Source organism: Oenanthe melanoleuca, chromosome 3, assembly GCF_029582105.1.
Source record: "Oenanthe melanoleuca isolate GR-GAL-2019-014 chromosome 3, OMel1.0, whole genome shotgun sequence".
Lineage (NCBI taxonomy): Eukaryota > Metazoa > Chordata > Aves > Passeriformes > Muscicapidae > Oenanthe > Oenanthe melanoleuca.
The window spans coordinates 92725261-92742106 of record NC_079336.1 but is presented as its reverse complement, the minus strand read 5'-3'; the positions used below and the strand labels follow the sequence as shown (position 1 = coordinate 92742106).

The 16846-nt window shown below is 37.8% G+C and overlaps 1 protein-coding gene across 3 annotated transcripts in view; it reads left to right on the top strand.

The window, feature by feature from the left end:
* ENAH (ENAH actin regulator) overlaps positions 1–16846 on the top strand; it is an 88210-nt gene that overhangs the window by 32926 nt on the left and 38438 nt on the right. For all 3 annotated transcript variants that reach the window (XM_056487969.1, XM_056487968.1, XM_056487971.1), the window contains exons 2-3: positions 10785–10950; positions 12345–12522. In XM_056487969.1, coding sequence (XP_056343944.1) covers positions 10785–10950; positions 12345–12522 — 344 coding nt within the window. The remainder of the gene's footprint in view (positions 1–10784; positions 10951–12344; positions 12523–16846) is intronic.

Genomic DNA, 16846 nt, shown 5'->3' with positions numbered 1-16846 from the left:
TTCCTTTGTTTTACACATTATCATAAGTGTCTCTACTGAATGCACAACATAAGAATGCTCATTAGATTTTCTTGTACAAGGAAGCAGTTGTAACTGGGGTAATTTTTACACATCACTGTTTGCTTGCTACACCATGACAGGTCTTGAGTTGCTTAAGAATTCATTTGTTTTGAGCTGCTTGAATAAGACCCAGAACTTTGCCTTATCCTGATGCCCTAAGAAATGAGGACAGGATTGTCAAGAGCTCTGTTTATATTTGAAGTATTTTGTAGTACAGACTTGTTGAGAGATGTCAGAAATTCATGAATCAATCTTATGTGTTTTGTTGGGAGGAGAATGTGAAAGAAATAAGGCTTATTGCTTATTATTAAATGTTCAGACATTTATTTGGTAGTACACATCAGTGATATAAATAATATATTGTTTATTTAAACCTCTTACTTTCAGACTTTGAATATTAGAACTACCAGCAGTGTTTAAGATCTTCATTTAAAGGCTACAGAAGGAGAGGCTGCTTGAAACTTCAAGTGTGAAATGCATGTTGTTATTTTTGGGAAGAGCATTCCAATAAAATGAGGTGCTAAGGCAGAAATTGTCATAAATAGGGTACTTATATATCTGCAATTCAGTGGGGTGTTCTCAAAGAATTTTATTTCTTCTAGAGCCACACACTGTCTTAGTCAAGGTGGAAGTTCTTGGGGTTCATCTGCTCCCATCACCTTGGCTGGGTTGAATTTTAAAGTCTGAAAGGATGGAGATTCCACAGCTCCTCTGGGCAGCCTCTCCCAGAATTTCACTGATTTCTTGGTGTGACTTTTCCTTGCCTGGTTTAAAGCTCATTTTCTGCACTTTTTGATTATCTCTCACCTTTCTGTAGTGCACTTCTGAGAAGACTGTGATTCTTGTTCCCTGTAATTCCCTCTTGAGTACTTGAGAGTGGCCATTATATTCCTGCCTTAGCTGGAGGCTGAACAGGCACAGCTGTGCAGCCACTCCTGGTGCATCTTTTCCTCTAGCCCCATTAATGGTTTTCTCTTTGATCTGCTCCAATTTTTCAAAGTCTTTTTTTCCTGGGGAGCCCAAAACAGGGCACAATGTGCCAGGTGCAGTCTGAATAGAGGGGGAATAATCACTTTCTAAATCTTAGAGGTTATTTTGTCCCAAGTGCAAGTTTTAGCCCTTGCCTGCAGATTTCTTGAGGTTTCTGTCACCTGGTTTCTCCAGCCTGCTGAAAACCTCTGAACAGTAGCTCTGCTGTCCAGCATACCAGTCTACCCCAGTTTGCAGAAATGCATCCCAAGACTAGAAGTTTCATGACATCTCATTTTCCTGGTGATCAGCAAGTGCATTGAACAGCATCATAGCTGGTATTGATCCCCCCTGAGAAATGCACCAGTAACAGCTTACCAGGCTTACCTGGCTCCCCAAACCTTGGTTCTTGTTCTGCTAGAAGATGCTCATGCCATTGTTCTTTTTCAGGCTGTCAGGAACTTACCTTGAGCACCCTATAAAGCTGTTAGAGGGGCCACATGATGTCACCATGGAACTTTCACCTGTGTTGGGTGCATTCTGTTCAGTTGGATGGGCTCTCAGTATCCAGTTCATCAAACTGGAGCCCCTAACTTCATTTCCCTCTGATGCAATACTCATGCAGACCTGGAAACTCTGGCAACAAAACTTGGTTTTGAGACCAAGGCAATTATATGTAACCTTTTTTTGTGCTTTGCTGCTCGTGTTTTCATGATAATCCCCAAAAACCATAGAAGGCTTGGGTTGGAAAGGACCTTAAAGATCAGCCAGTTCCAGCCCCTGTGCCATGGGCACACTTTCCACTAGACCACACTGCCTATCCAACCTGGCCTACATTCATATCAATGTCAACCTGGTGTTTAAAAACAAGTGTCAAATAAGAAAAATATGGTGGGTTTTTTTTTTCTCTTTAGGTGAAATTAAGTTGTAGAAAGACAATTCCTTCTTGTAATGAGTCTTTCCTGTAATGAACTGTGAATTGCATATTCATATATTAACACTGGGGCTAGAATGTGTCACTCAAAAGATTATCCACCTTCCCTTTACACAGCTCTCTACATCAGAGGCTGCCCTTGTATTAAGTTAGTAATGTAAAAAGGCTGCTCTCTTGCTGTTCCAAGAGGAGCAGGGCAGTGACTGAAAGTAAAATGAGTTACATGATCTGTGGTGCTGGCAGTGTAGTGATGGGTTCTGTTGCAGCACATTCAGGAGCTCAGATTGCCTGGGGAACCTGGGCTCTGAGAGCTGTGATTTGTACCATGTGTCCAAAGTTTGGGAAATAACAGAAGAAGGTCACTTTTTGTTAAAATATGTATAGAAGATAGGAAATGTGTGTGTGTTAAGTGGTTTTTCACAGGAAGTTGTCAGCTGTCAGTCTAGTTGTTGGAGATGTTGTTTTTCGTGCCTGCTTAAAAAGGCTTTCCACAGTATGTTGGGCTCAGATTCATGGAATCACAGTAAAGGAAGCAACAAGCCCTGGAAAAATATTCTATTTGTAAGGAAGAACTAATATGTCTGGCTAGTTTTTGGTCCTGGCCTTTTAAGACCTTCAGGTTAAAAGCTTTGAATTTTTCAGTCTGTCATGGTTGTTCCTATTTGGTAAAAATATGATTTTATGGTTGATAGCTTTGTTCAATTACAGGGTACCCTGGTGCTTGCAGATTGGTTCATTCCCAGATTTTGCTTTAGAAATTTTTTTCCATTAGCTTTGACAGCAGAGACACACCAAGAAATTGATTTTTGATGAAAATCTGCCTTGAGATAGGTGAAAGATTGTGGTAGGAATCTTCTGCTTCTGTTTTACTGTTGAGTAAAAACACTACCCAGACAGAATTAGCCTTTACTGTGGCAAAACCTTTGGCTTGTGGTGCCACTGTATTGAATCTGCTTTGAGGAAATGGAATCTACTTCAATTACTGCATGAATTCTGCATGGCCTTTTAGTGTAAGCAAAGTAGTAAATGCCCTGAAGAAATATGTTTGAAGAACCAGTGGAAAAATGGATTTGATTATAACAATGTAATATTTTCAGGGAAAAATCAGGATAAATTACTGAAGATGGGAACACCCCTGTGTAAGAGGATAAAAGAAAACAAGAATATGGATGAGTGCATGGAGCAAGCATAAACTGAGTTATCTTATTTCATGGTTCTGTGGAGTCTAAATGCAGGACTTTATTTTACCAGTGTAAAAATAATGGCTAGAAGGATTTCCCCTGTCAGTGTAAATGTCTTATAATGAAATCGTTGGCCTCTGTATACTCCTGATTTTTTAAAAATGTCTGTTGGAAGCATCTCTTGAAAAAAAAACTCCTCATGATTCTCTGTGGGATGGAAAGATCTAGAAAATAGTAGAAGAAAGTGGGAAAATGCTGCTCCTGTCACTTGCAGGTTGTTTCATTGAAAATCTTCCCTCCAAGCTAAAATAATGAAGGCTTTTAATAAAGTATTTCCATGAAGTTATCACTAAGTTTGCATAAAAGGCAAAGACCAAATCTGTGTATAAAAATCTAGCACATCCATGTTCTTCTCTGTCTCAGGCTTGGAATGATAAGTTATGGAAGTTCAGAATTCTATACATTTTAAAGGAACAAGACAGCAAATGGTCATTCCTTCTCTCTGCTGGAGGAATTGCTTAAAAAACACCCCTACCTTTGTATATGAAAGGATTTTAGAGTCTGTTTCTCTAAAAAAACCTGGTATCTGGTTTTGCATAATTTCACAGTTTATTTAAATGGAGAGTTGAGAAGTGAAGTATATTAATATATCTTCAGTTGGACTTCAGAGAGTATTTATGAATTTAAGGGTAGATAAAATTAGTCACATTTGTATAATATATTTTATTAATACTACATTACATTATTGCATATACAGTTAGCCATTGTTAATACAACTAGTTTTATGCTATTCAAAATCAGTGTTTTCCAGTCTGCTGTTCTTAATTCCTGTTAATACTTCTGGGTGTTTTAAGGTTTGTCTCTCTAGTGTCAGTATTCATTGGTTTGACTTGTTGTATTCTCTCCTAGATATTCCTCTCTTTGAGGGAATAGGTGAATTTTTATGTAAACCAGCATATGACAAAGCTAGAGACAATATTGAATTGCCAACACAGAAATACTTTGTCCAATTCATGAAATATGGAATGTGAAATGTTTGAGTAGGGAAAATTTCTTTGGGCTTTAAATTGGGAATTCTGTGTGAAAAGTAGGCTTTCACTTGACATCAACCTGCTGTTGTAAATAATATTTCTCTTTCTGCCTGAATCTCCTGCAATGATTTCCTTCAGCTGTTTGATATTCACCTGCTGCTGTGGAACAAGCTACAAATGCAAAATCATCAAGGAACAGATTTATAGCAGCAAGAGAAATTTATGAGAATTTCCGGGCTCCAAGAGCAGACTTCTCCTAAATTAATGTTAAATGCTTTTATGCACAACATGAAAATCAATTTTCTTTCAGTAGAAGGTGCTCACTGAGCAAAGAAAGTTTGTCCCCAGCAAACTGTGTAGTAACTAAAACTCCTGAGTGTTGCAGAATCCTGTGCCAAAAGCAAAGCACCTTTCCTTTGATAACTATTAATCCCAATGATTCAGTTTCCCCTGCTTCTCAGCAGTACTTGTTTTATTTCTAGTTGGGACTTTCCCATGCAGGATTTTCTGCTGGTTTCTGATGCTGCAGCTAATCTGTATTCTGAGTAATTCATGAGCAGAAAAAGTGGGAGAGATGAATGAATCTCTCGGTTATCAGAGACAGAAAAGTGGGAGAGATGAATGAATCTCTCAGTTATCAATCAAAAGTTTTCTAGGCACAGGCAAGTACAGGAGAGCTGTTAGTGAAGCAATCTGGGATTTCTCCCTCTGCATTCACCTCCTGTTTTAGCAGCCACTCTTCTTTGAGTTGGATCTGCTGGAAGGAATCTACAAGGACTCTTGTTCTGTGGGTGGTTTTAGTGTCTGGAGAAGAATCCACGTGGAAGCAGGTCAGATTAATCAGCTGCTCCTGAGTCTGGTTTTGAAACCTAAATAGCAAATAAATTCTGTACTGGCTGAAGTGTTGGAGTGGGCAAGCTGCATCATTTGAAGTTGGGTACAAGTGGGACAGCACAGCTTAGTTCCTTCTGCTGTACCAAACATGTGATGTTGCCTTGCCAGCAGCATGTTTAACTGGCTTTCAGTAATGCAGGGAAAGTTGAGATTCTTATTTTTCAGCTGAGGATGAGTTAGAGAAACTTCTTATTGAACTGCTGTGTGTTTTTCCATGATGTCCTGTTGATGGTGTGGATGTCTTTGTAGGCAGGAGGAGGTGGTAATTGTTATACTCAGCCTCCTTTGAGATGTTCTTCTGGCTGAAGTGCAAAGGTTCAAGAAATTAATAAAATTAAAGCAGCTGGTTATGAATTAAAACCTAAAGTAACCCAGAGTTGTTCCTCTCTCCCCACTCACCCCTGACAACAAAGCCAGTCCCTTTCCCCTTCTCCCAAAAAATAAATATTAAGCTGTGTAATTGAGTTCAGTTTGGAGCATATTTGAGGGCATAGGAAACATTTCTGTGTTAAGGTCAAGATGCTAAAAAGTAGCTTAACTGTTAAGCCAGATGAGCAACTTACAATACATGGCAACTTTGTCTACAGTATCTGTTTTAGTTAACAGAAGGTAATGGTACAGTATATGTGGGATTTTGTTTTGGTTTTGGGTGGTTGGTTTTAACGTCTTAATAGCAAAACAGAGAACACACAATTTCACTGTGGTGTGCCAGCTGGGGTTCAGGAACAGGCAGGAGAAATTAGCTTGCAAAACACCACCACTAAGATATAGAACTTTATATCTGGACCAGCATTTAGCTGCTTTTCAAAAATGTGTATTTTTAAGATGTTAGAATTGGAAATGTTTAGAGTTTCTTTCTAGCTTTGTGCCACATGGTTTGAAAATCCTAAACAGGCGTTTGATGAATCAGTGTCTCTTTCCATTCCTTCTGCCCTGCAAAGACTGCACATTTTAAGAACATGTTGTTATGTCTCTGTAAATTGAGAACATAGCAGGAAAAAAAGAAAACCTGAATCACCAGAAGCAGTGGTAATGGGATATAATTTTTCAAAACCCTCATTGTTACATCACTGACAGAAATATCAAAGGTTGAGCATCAGAGCAATCACAGATTTTCCTTGCTTTTTTTAGTATATTTGAATGATCTTTTCTGTGGCTGCAATCGTGCTGTTTTACATAGGAGTTTGATCCTTGAAGTATGTTTATCCTTTTTAGTTCTTGAGAGAGGAAAACCAAGCATCCACTTCTTGTGGAGAGGGGAAAAAAAAAAAAAGGCTTAGGTCAGCAGACTGGATTGGTGTCACTGTGCATTGAGCTTAAGAACTTGGGATGTGAAAGAATGAACACATTCCATCTGGGCGAAAGAATGATGTCTGCTAGGGTTCAGTTTGCTATGGTTTTTGAGCTTTTTGTATGATCTCATCACTGGAGGAGGAAAGTATATTCTCCCATAAGAATAATCTTATACTTATGATTCATTACTACTGTGGTTTTTTGTGTGAGCCTTTTGAGTGCCAGACCTCCCCCCACTCTTCCACCCCAAATAAAAACCAGCCACCCTGTCGTTGGCTTTATATGGTATTGCTGTAGGTGGACTTACCCAGAATAATGGCTGGCTTTAACAATCAGAGCCTTACATCTTTGTCTGGAGAATAACTCCTCCTAACATATATTTATCCAGCTATTTGTCAAGCTTTACATTTTGGGAAGAGAGCTTTGTACACTTTGTCTCCTAAGGTTTGGTAAGCATTTTTTTACATGAATATTCCCTCGTATGAATTTTCTGTGTTCTGCAAATAATTTCATATACTTAGTTTAGTAAATTTACTTGGGAACATAGGATTTCTCAGTTTTCCTTTGTTAATATTTCACTGTAGTTCCCTAATAATTTAGCAATCAGTTGTTGGAGCAGCTGTGCATTTTGGCAGTAGCGTGTAAAGCTGGAGATGCTCAGTATCCCACATCCCCTAATCAACTCACATATTGAAAAGGTGCAGGCTAATCCAAGTCTAATGGTTTCTGGAACCATTACACCCCACCAGGAAGAGGAAAATTTGTAGATAGGCAAGTAAACCCAGTAGGATGCTTTTGAAGGCCTGATGACATGGCAAATAGATGAAGACCCTTTTTCTTTTCTCTTGCAACATGAGTGGAGACAATTTGTTTAGTTGCCACCAGTGTGAGGTAACACGTAAAAAATCTGCATTTGTGATCAGTTCAAAGTGGTTCTGGTGCAGTGAGTGAAGGAAGCCATCCTAGCACAGGTCATGCAAGGGACACACATGTTACAGCAAACCCTGGGGACTGTGGAGAGCTCGTGTAAATACTGAGATGGGCAAAAACCTGTTTCCTAATACAGGTACAGCAGGGAAGTGTCTTAGGTGTGAAAAGCAAGAAATACAATAAATGATATCATTCTGATTCACTTGGCTCTTGTTCTTTTGCACTTTAAGTTCATGAAGTTTAAGTTTAAATTCATATATATTTGTAGAATACAAGAGGCTGGTTCGGGTTCTAGTAACAGTGTGTATGCTAATGTCAGAATTTTCCTAGAAAAAGGTGGATCTTCAGAAAAAAACTAATTATTTTTCATTAGACCTGTTAAAGAAAGATACTCATGAGCTTATAGTGTGGATTTTGGATTTGGTGTAATCCTTTGAAGTTAATGGATTTCTAGCATGCATTTTATTTTTAGGAGGGAGGTTTTATACTTAAATACTTGATGGTGTCTAATTATAATATGCAATATGCTATATTCAGATGCTAAACTATCAAATGGCCATTGAAGAGCAGAACTAAAGATTCTTTTCACTAAAGCTCATGCCTCCATGCTTTTCTTCAAAAGGAAATGTAATCACTAGAGAACTTACTAAAAGAGGGTAATTGAATAAATTTCCCCTTCACCTACTAATGTATCATTATTAAACCCTGGAAATAGGCTAGCATCCTGTGATGGTTTAATTTCTTTCTGATGGGGATATTTTCTTTTCTTTCTTTCATTTTTCCATCTTACTCTTGTAGTCTAATAAACAAAGTGCTGTGTGGTGGGAGCTGCTGGCAGGAGGGGAGTATGTCACCTTCAAATTGATACCTGGATATGAAAATTACACACCTGGAACACTGAAATTTTAGTTGTAGGATTTTTATGAAATGAAGGTAGAAAATTTATTGTGTAGTGATTGAAAAGGTCAGCTGGAAATTGTTTGTATTTGTAATTTTTTAGTTTGTAAATCATCTCATATTTTTTATATTAATAATTCTCTGTTATGAAAATGGTTTTATTTTAAATGGAGCATTAAGTACTTGAGATCTAGACTTGGTTAATACTTCCAGTTATAAGGCATGGCCTGAGAAGTGGAACTAAAAATAGTTTAGCAGTTGTTAAAGAAAAGCTAGGAATTCAGTTCAAGGTCATCTTATTTGCACTTGTGAAGAGTGCCACTTGAATACCAAATAGTTCTAAAATGAAAAGGTTTTTCTCCTTCTTCATTTCTTCATTTTTTTGGTGTTAAATAAAGTCATGTAAGGAGTTTTATAAACCTAGGCTGAATAAGAGCACCTGAAATTTGATGGTCTGTCCTATTAATTAAGTCTCCTGCTCACTGTACCATTACTCAGTCACTCTGGTTCTACCTTTGTTGTAATTGGAACATATTATCTTAGAATCATAGTCTCAATTTTTAATATAATCTTTTTTTTAAATCTGTCTGGCACATGACTGAGTAGAATTTACTTTTTGGCAAGAACTCTGCAAACCACATGGCTCTGCTTCCAAATCAGTATCTAGGTCCTGTCACCTATGGTTTATCGTGCCTGTGATTGATCCAAATTGAAATATAGCAAAAATCTATTATGGGTTCAGAAGTTTTCCAAGTTTACTGTCAGGAATTTTAGAAAAACCACTACAGTTTGTCATGTACTTTGTGAATGGTACAGAATGTTTCTAGGTTTGAACTTTAAGATGTGTGCCAAAAATATCTAAAAATAAAGAAATCCAGTAGGTTCTTGCACTGCCCTCTTCCCAAGTGAGGGAACTGTATTTCACTGTGGCATACATTGAATGGGACTGTGAAATGCCTAAAAGTTGTACCAGAATTTATTTTCTTTGCCTTTAATCTTTCTTCCTAGTTCAGATGTGGTCCTTCCAGTCTAAACTGTAAACTGTGCTTAGAAAAGAAGCACTTTAGTTATGTATGTTATGACTTTAATAACCCTAAATTGAACTAGAAAAAGGGTGGTCTAATTAGAGGTTGTAATCCCATTCTGATCTAGTTGAATAGGTGATGGGATTAGAGCATGTGATTTTTTAAAATTAAAAACTGATTTCCTCATTTGATCATGAATCTCCCACATGCATGAAAGACATGATCTCAGTATTCTCTCTTCTCCATGGGCCTTGAAAAGCATCCCAGTGTTGAGCACTTTTCTATTTGTTAGAATGCCATGGAAAGTGTGATAAAAATTTATTCTGTTTTCTCAAAAACGTTGGTATTGAGAGTTAACAAAACAGCTGGATGTACGTGAGAATTTTTTTGTGTTGGGAGATGTGAATGAGATAGTGGGAAAATTCAGCATGGTCTTTGGAAAACAGCCCCAACAAACACACACACACACCCCTTCCCAAACCAACCAACCAATAAAACCCACAAAAAGCCCCAAGACAGATGGGTGGGGGAGGCAACCTTTCCCTCTTTCATAAAATATGAAGAAACACTCCTTTACTTTCCTGTGAAGGATGCATGTCTCTTCAGCCTTCTCAGTTTTCCAAATGGCAGACCACATTCCTTGCAAGCCAAGCATCATGTGCTTTCTATAATGTTGGATGTGCTGGAGTGGTATGTTCAGAGAATCTGACTTACTGATAAGAAATCATTCCTTTCTATTTTTATTTCCTGTCTGCATTTGGACATTTCCCGTAAAGACAACCTGCATGGTATCACCCTTTCCTCTCCTAATAAATAGTCTGTTTCTGGTATGGTCTGATTTCATGTGTTTCTTTTATGATGACATTTATGATATGCTCCTTTTTAACTTCAGACTGTAACTCAGCTTCCAGATGACTAGCATAATCAGGAATAGTTACTGGTAGCAATCTCCTGATGAATTTGCACTTTTTGTTGATCAGTAGAACCTTTTCTCAGGGAGAAAAATGTTGCATCAGGGTGTCAACTGTTGTAAAATATGTCAAAACCAAAATGCATTTATTTATGAGCTGGTGAAATTTTTGTGCTGGACTTAATTCTGTGTGTTTGTTCTCTATATGTTAAAAGGTGCAAGGGCTTTCCAGTTCTCATCTCTTGCAGAAGTAATTTCCACTGGGAAGTGTAGATTGTATGAAGCTAGTGCTACTCCAGATTCTTTGCTCTTTGCAGAAAGCTTTGTATGTGGTTGTGGCATTTGATTAAAATTCATGGCTGATGGTGAGGAAATAGAAAGGTGAAAAAACCTGTAAGGGGAAAAAGTGCAAAAAAGAAGTGAATACCTTCTTGGTCTCTTTGATTAGTTGTTAGGCCTGTCTCTCTAGACCACAGCTTTTCAGAATGAACACATGTAAGCAAAATGTCAAAGTCCTGGTGGTTTTATATTCAGAAAGGTGGAGGTTTCAGCAAGTATTGCTTTACCAATTTTGGTTTAGGAAAAAAAAAAAAGTTAACCAGAAAGATGATTCTTTGCCACAAGTAATTTTATTTTCTCCTCCACTTTGTATCTTAACAGTGAACAGAGTATCTGCCAAGCACGAGCTGCTGTCATGGTCTATGATGATGCCAATAAGAAATGGGTACCAGCTGGTGGATCAACGGGGTTCAGCCGAGTTCACATCTATCATCACACAGGCAACAACACATTCAGAGTAGTGGGCAGGAAGATTCAGGATCATCAGGTGAGGAAATCTCTGGAAATTTAGAATGTTAAGTCTTCAGCAAAATTATGGGACCAATAAAAAATAAATTACAGTTTTTAACTGAAGTAGCAGAACTTTTATTGCTTTTTCCCTGTGAACTAAGCACTTTGCATACCCCCAAGGCAATAGTCCTTTTGCCATTTCTTCCTACAGATATCTATTTATACAGGCTAGTGGTGTACACAGAAGTCATCTGGTTCTTTTTAAGTGGCAACCTGAAAGCTTTTCTCCCCCACTCTACTCTATGAGCTGCAGCCTGTGTAGACACCAGCAGTTCTTTTAGCTCTTCCTATCTCACAAGAACTTGGATGCATGATGTCTCATTTCCCAGGATAATTTTCTTCAAAAAACCTTCTGATATTTGGTAATGCTGGTCATCTACCATTTTAAGAGAGAGAGAAGGGAGTAACAGGGATTAATTCTTAATTTCCTTGATGAAGGTACTGGACCATGATTAAATGGCAAATTAGCACTCTGTAAATGTGCTCTGCCACGTGATACTTGGGATGGGGTTAACAGCCTAATCTTTTGTTTGAGGAAAGTTGCTTATATTTGTTTCCCTCCTTCCCAGCATTTCATAGAATTCTTTTGGTCCATTCTTGGTCATTTATCACACATCTGAAGCCTAGACTGGTGACCTCCTGTGTGGTTTGTTATTAAACACTTACTCCAAGTAACAAAACGTTCTCTGTGCATTCATCTGAGAGCAAATGTGAGGTTTTTTTCTCCCATTATTCAGCAGAAAAAGGTGAGAGGATATACTTATCCAAGTGCAATGGGATCCTCTTAGTGGATGGCTTGTAGTAAATGGTTGCCCTGATAGCTCGAATTTATCATCTTTTGTGTGAGCCATAACAATCTTGCAAAATGATACCCTGTGATCCGTGGTACAAATCCAGTAAACTGCTGCTGAAAGCCTGCAAGCCAAGGCATGCAGCAGCCACAGGGAGAAGGCAATAACTTGGTTAAAAAAGAAACCTAACAAATACCCTGTGAAATTCATGGGAAAATGAGTTTCTGAATTTCAGATGCTTATTTCATATCAAGTAGTCTGCTGCTGGAAGTCAGAGCTGTTGATGTTACTACATTGCTGTTATAAAACATCTCTGCATCATTTGAAGTGAGAACACTAAAGCTCCAAAATTTGTTACAAAATATCTCATTAGTCCCCTTGTGTATTCCCATCACTGATTACAGATAGTGTTTGAATTAAAATTGAAATGGTTGTTGTGCTTTCAGCATTGTGTTTCACCAATTATGAGTTGTGAATTAACCCATGTGGTGGAGGAATAAAATCTACCCAAAGCTGAAACTTCTGATGGAACAGCAATTTTAAACATAAGTAATTTTTTATTTTTTTTTAATGATTATAGGTGGTAATAAATTGTGCCATTCCAAAAGGGCTGAAGTACAATCAGGCTACACAGACCTTCCACCAGTGGCGTGATGCTAGGCAGGTGTACGGTCTGAATTTTGGCAGCAAAGAAGATGCCAATGTCTTTGCAAGTGCCATGATGCATGCCTTAGAAGTATTAAATTCACAGGAAGCTGGTAAGAGTCTCTTCACTATTTTTTCCCCCCCCTAAGATTGTTAAAATACTGAAAAATTCAAATGTTTATGTGTTAGAGTCTGTAAGTCTTGTTTCTAATCATTATTAAGCCTCTAGGTGTTTTAATTATTAGGGTATTTTGTCTAACTAATTTCTGCTTCTCAACTTGACTGTAATTGCACTTCCTAGCAAATCAAGCAAATCAATTTTTGTGTTTTTCTATATTAGCTACAGAAACTGCTGGCTTTGCCTTTTTTTTTAAGGAAGCAAAACAAAAAGACTTGCCAAGAGGCATGTGCCTTGTAACAAGGATACTTTCCAGGATTTCTAGAGACATCCAGGTTCCTATTGTGTGTTGGTGTTTTTGCTTCTCACTGATAATTGGTTTATTATAAAATGTGAAGATTTTTTTTTTTTCCCTTCAAACTTTGGAATTCAGGTAGTCTTCTCTGTCAGTTCTTACCATACAGAGTTTTCTAGCTCAGAGACCTTGAATCCAGGATTAACATTCAGCACATATGATTTAGACACTGGGTCTATAATTTCATTTGTTTGAAGACCAGGGTGACCTAGGCTTTAAAACAGTGGTGGAAAAATTTCTGGCCTTCAGTCTTCTGCTGATATCTGTAACATATTCTAGGTAGGCTCTACAGCAAATTGATCAGTATAACACTGTGACACACCCAGAGGGAGTTTCTTTTAGAGGACTAAGAGTCTTTTGTGTTCTTGTAACCAAATAGAATTCTTTTGTCCTCATTAAACTTTAAAGATTGCCCGTGTAACAAGAGCCAGTACTTGTGTGCCAGTTTTCTTTCTCTTGTGCAGAAGAGAGCCTTTAGATAGCTATATTAGGGCTGTCTCTACAGCAAAAAAGGTGGTTTTAGAAGTTGTTTTTTATTCTGGTAGTCGTTTCAAGACTTACCTTTTGAAACTAAGCTGTCTAGACTGTGGATGATGCATTCTGCAGTGCTTACATTATTACACAACATAGGAGGCCAAAATAGAAATGGTAGCTAGAGTTAGGAGGTTTCTTTTTGCCTGCTAAAATAACCCAGTTGTGATTCCCAGTCTTCTGCCTCTCAGCTGGGTGTTTTCTCTTCTAAATCCCTCAGTTCTGCTTTCCCTAAGGGTAACTCAGTTCTAAGCTTTTCATGCATCCTGACTGTCTCCCAACCATCATTTGGGAACAAGTCAAGTGTTGGTTTGTATTCTTTTGGTGAAAAGGCCTGATTGATGGTAATTACTGCTGCAGGTTTGAGGGGTTTAAGTTCTTTCCCATGAAAGAATTGGAAAGTACTTGAAGAATTTGTTACATGTTTCAGTGTGTATGTATGCATATACCTTTCTTCATAATCCAGTTAAATTCCTCATAATACTAAACCTGAGCTGCTAGAGAGGCTGAAGGGCATGGCATTGCTCATTTTTTAGTTAGACAGGGCATTCTTTTTTCATTTTGTGGCTTGTAATTTGTCTAATGACTCGTTCTCTTGATGCTTTATGCAAGGTGTTTGTGAGCTGCTGCATTGTTATCTTGTTCAGTAGTAGAAACTTTATTAAACAGAGATGCCACTTTCATTTGTAAAGACTTGTATAAAACTAAAATTTTATGACTGTAAAATTTCATGACTGTGTATGACTTATCACAGCCCCATTGCTGATTTGAGTGCTGTTGTCCTCTGGTTTGTTCTGAACAATTTTGAGATGGGCATGAATTAAGCTTTGTAACTGTTTGAAAGTGACTGGGCATAACCTTTAAGTTTTTTCTGAATTACAGCATTGTCACTTTGTTTCTCCTTCGTGTGAATTTGATTCTGTAGCAGCAGGCACAAGTCAAAATGCATTAATTAGCTGCATCACAAGCTGATGGTGAGCAAAGGAGATAATTGTTCTTCCCTGGCTCCTGTCAGCCAAGGGCTGTGGTGGTTAAGATTAGCTGTCACCTGTGTCACAGACAGGTGCTCTAGCTTCCATCAGGATGAAATAAAACCAAACCTTAACATTATCAGCATTGTTTCAGCTGATGAGCAGCTCTGATTTACTTCTTTAAAAAAAGTTCCTAATAAAGCACATGGAATTTCTCTCTTAGCTTCATATCACTTCCAGACAATGTTTAAAGATAAATGTTCATAATGTTTTTGTGTTAGAGTGCTGTCAACAAGTATTCCTAAGTTTTATCAGCTGGGAAGTTTGTCAATGTATGATTACTTAATTTTTCTGACCAGCATCAGTGTAAGAAGTAAAAAAGATCAAGCATCTTTCTGAACATGCTGCTTCAATAATGGAAATAGGTTGCTAAATTTAGAAAGAAGCTAATTGTGCTTCAGTGAATTTTGTTTCTCTATAGTTGGTATAATTGTCCTAAAAGTGCAGCTAGAAATGAATCCTTGGTGTTAGATTTCCCCCCCAGCATCTCTGAAATAGATGAATATATACTTAGACAGGCCACTGGCTCTGAAGTTCTAATATTAGCTCTTCATTTTAGGAAATGGATTGCATCTGCCTCCCTTTTATAAACAAATTACTCTTTCTGAAAAGGTGTTGGGAGGGTATGTGTCATAAAATAAACTTACACTGATATGTGGTGATCAGTGCATTATATATGGTTAGTTTTGTTTCTTTCAGTGTGTCTGCTTGGCTTTTAAAAATTCCTCACACATGCTGTCCTCATTGGTATTTTGATGATACTGCTTCAAAAATCTGTACTTGAAGATGTCAACTTTTCTCTATTAATTTAAATAAATTGCTGTGTTTCCTAGTGTATCTAAAATGGCATATAGAACCTCCAACTCAAAACAGAGAAATCCTACATAGATAGCTTCCCTTTTATTCTAGAATTATGTCCAGTTAAAGTTAGATTCTCACAGTATCCTTATTTTCTGCTGTGCTTTCTCATTTTGGGAGTTTCTTTTATTAGCTTGCTTATTTTATGTTGGATTTTATTCATAAAAGGAAAGCAGTTTTAATGTTAGCTGAGCATACTATTCAGAAATTCATAAAGCTGTAGATGAATTTTAAATTTTATGCAAAGGTTCACAGAAATCTAAACGACTTCTGAGAGATATTAAAGATTAAGTTGTGTACATCCTTTTGGTTTGCAAGTCAGCTGTTGGGTATGGCTCCCTTGCTCTTTTTAAAATAAAATTAAATCATGATCTCCTTCTCTTGCATAGATTTAAAAAATGTCATTGATCTTTTAGTTGGCATCCTCAGCTGTTCTACTGGCTGCTGGCAGAATTGGAGGTTGTTTTATTTAGGATCTCCCTCTAGTGGATCTGCTGGAGTGAGGCACCACTAAGCTGACAGGGAGGGGCTTTTTTGTCCTTCTGATGAGTTCAGAGTGAAAATCTCTGAGGTTAAGAGTACAGGCTTTGCTGCAAGTGGCAGCTTTCTGCTAAAGAAACAGTGCAGGTTTGTCTCAAAGAATTTGGAAGCAATGGCTGCCTTATCAGTGAAACTACTGCAAATGCTCCGCAGATTTAGGGTTTTGTCCTCCCCTTGAGTTACAGGACTAATCAAATCAATGTCCTGACTTCTCAAATGGTTGAACACTGTTTATTTAAATAAATGTCAGTGTTTTAACTTTGTTCTGGTTTGAATGATTGCACTAGCAAACCCTATTTTCCTGCTGGCTAGTTGGGCAGATTGTAGGCAATCTGCAAATCCAGAAAAGGAGGACAACACAGGACTGCATTTTATCCTGAGTTTTAAAGAATTAAATATTGTAGATGCCTGCCCCACACTGTTTCAGAAATGCATTAAAAGTGAACCAAGGATTTTTTTTTTTGGTACTCATTTGGGAAAATTTTGGAAGGCTGGTACTCATTACATTAAATAACTGTTTGATGTGGCCAAAAGTGACACCCTCATCTAATGACAAGTGCGTGTCATCAAGTTTAAGAGGTCAGATGAAGAGAGTTTCTGGCTCTAAGGCTGTATGCAGTGCATTCAGATATTCAGTAATTGGTCTTGTCTGGAGGTGATGGCTTGCTGCAAAGCTTTTGCATTGCATTACAAAGAAAATTTTCATATCTGCATTAAGTAGGGCTCATTGTTGCAATCAGAGTTGCTGTGGAATGAAAGAAAAGCTTCAGAGAAGGGAAATGAGCCTGAGAATTCTCTGATGTGTGAGACAATGGATTATTTCTTTGAAGGAATAAGGTCACGTAAGGGAAGCTCACTGGGAGGAACAAAGGAGTATCATACTCAGTTTTGCTGCAAAAAGCACCTTCTAGTTCAGCTGGAATCAGTGCTGCTTTGTGTGGCAACTGTCTTCAACCTCAGGAAAGCCTTGCTAAGAGAATAGGAAAGTGAGTGTGAGTTTATAG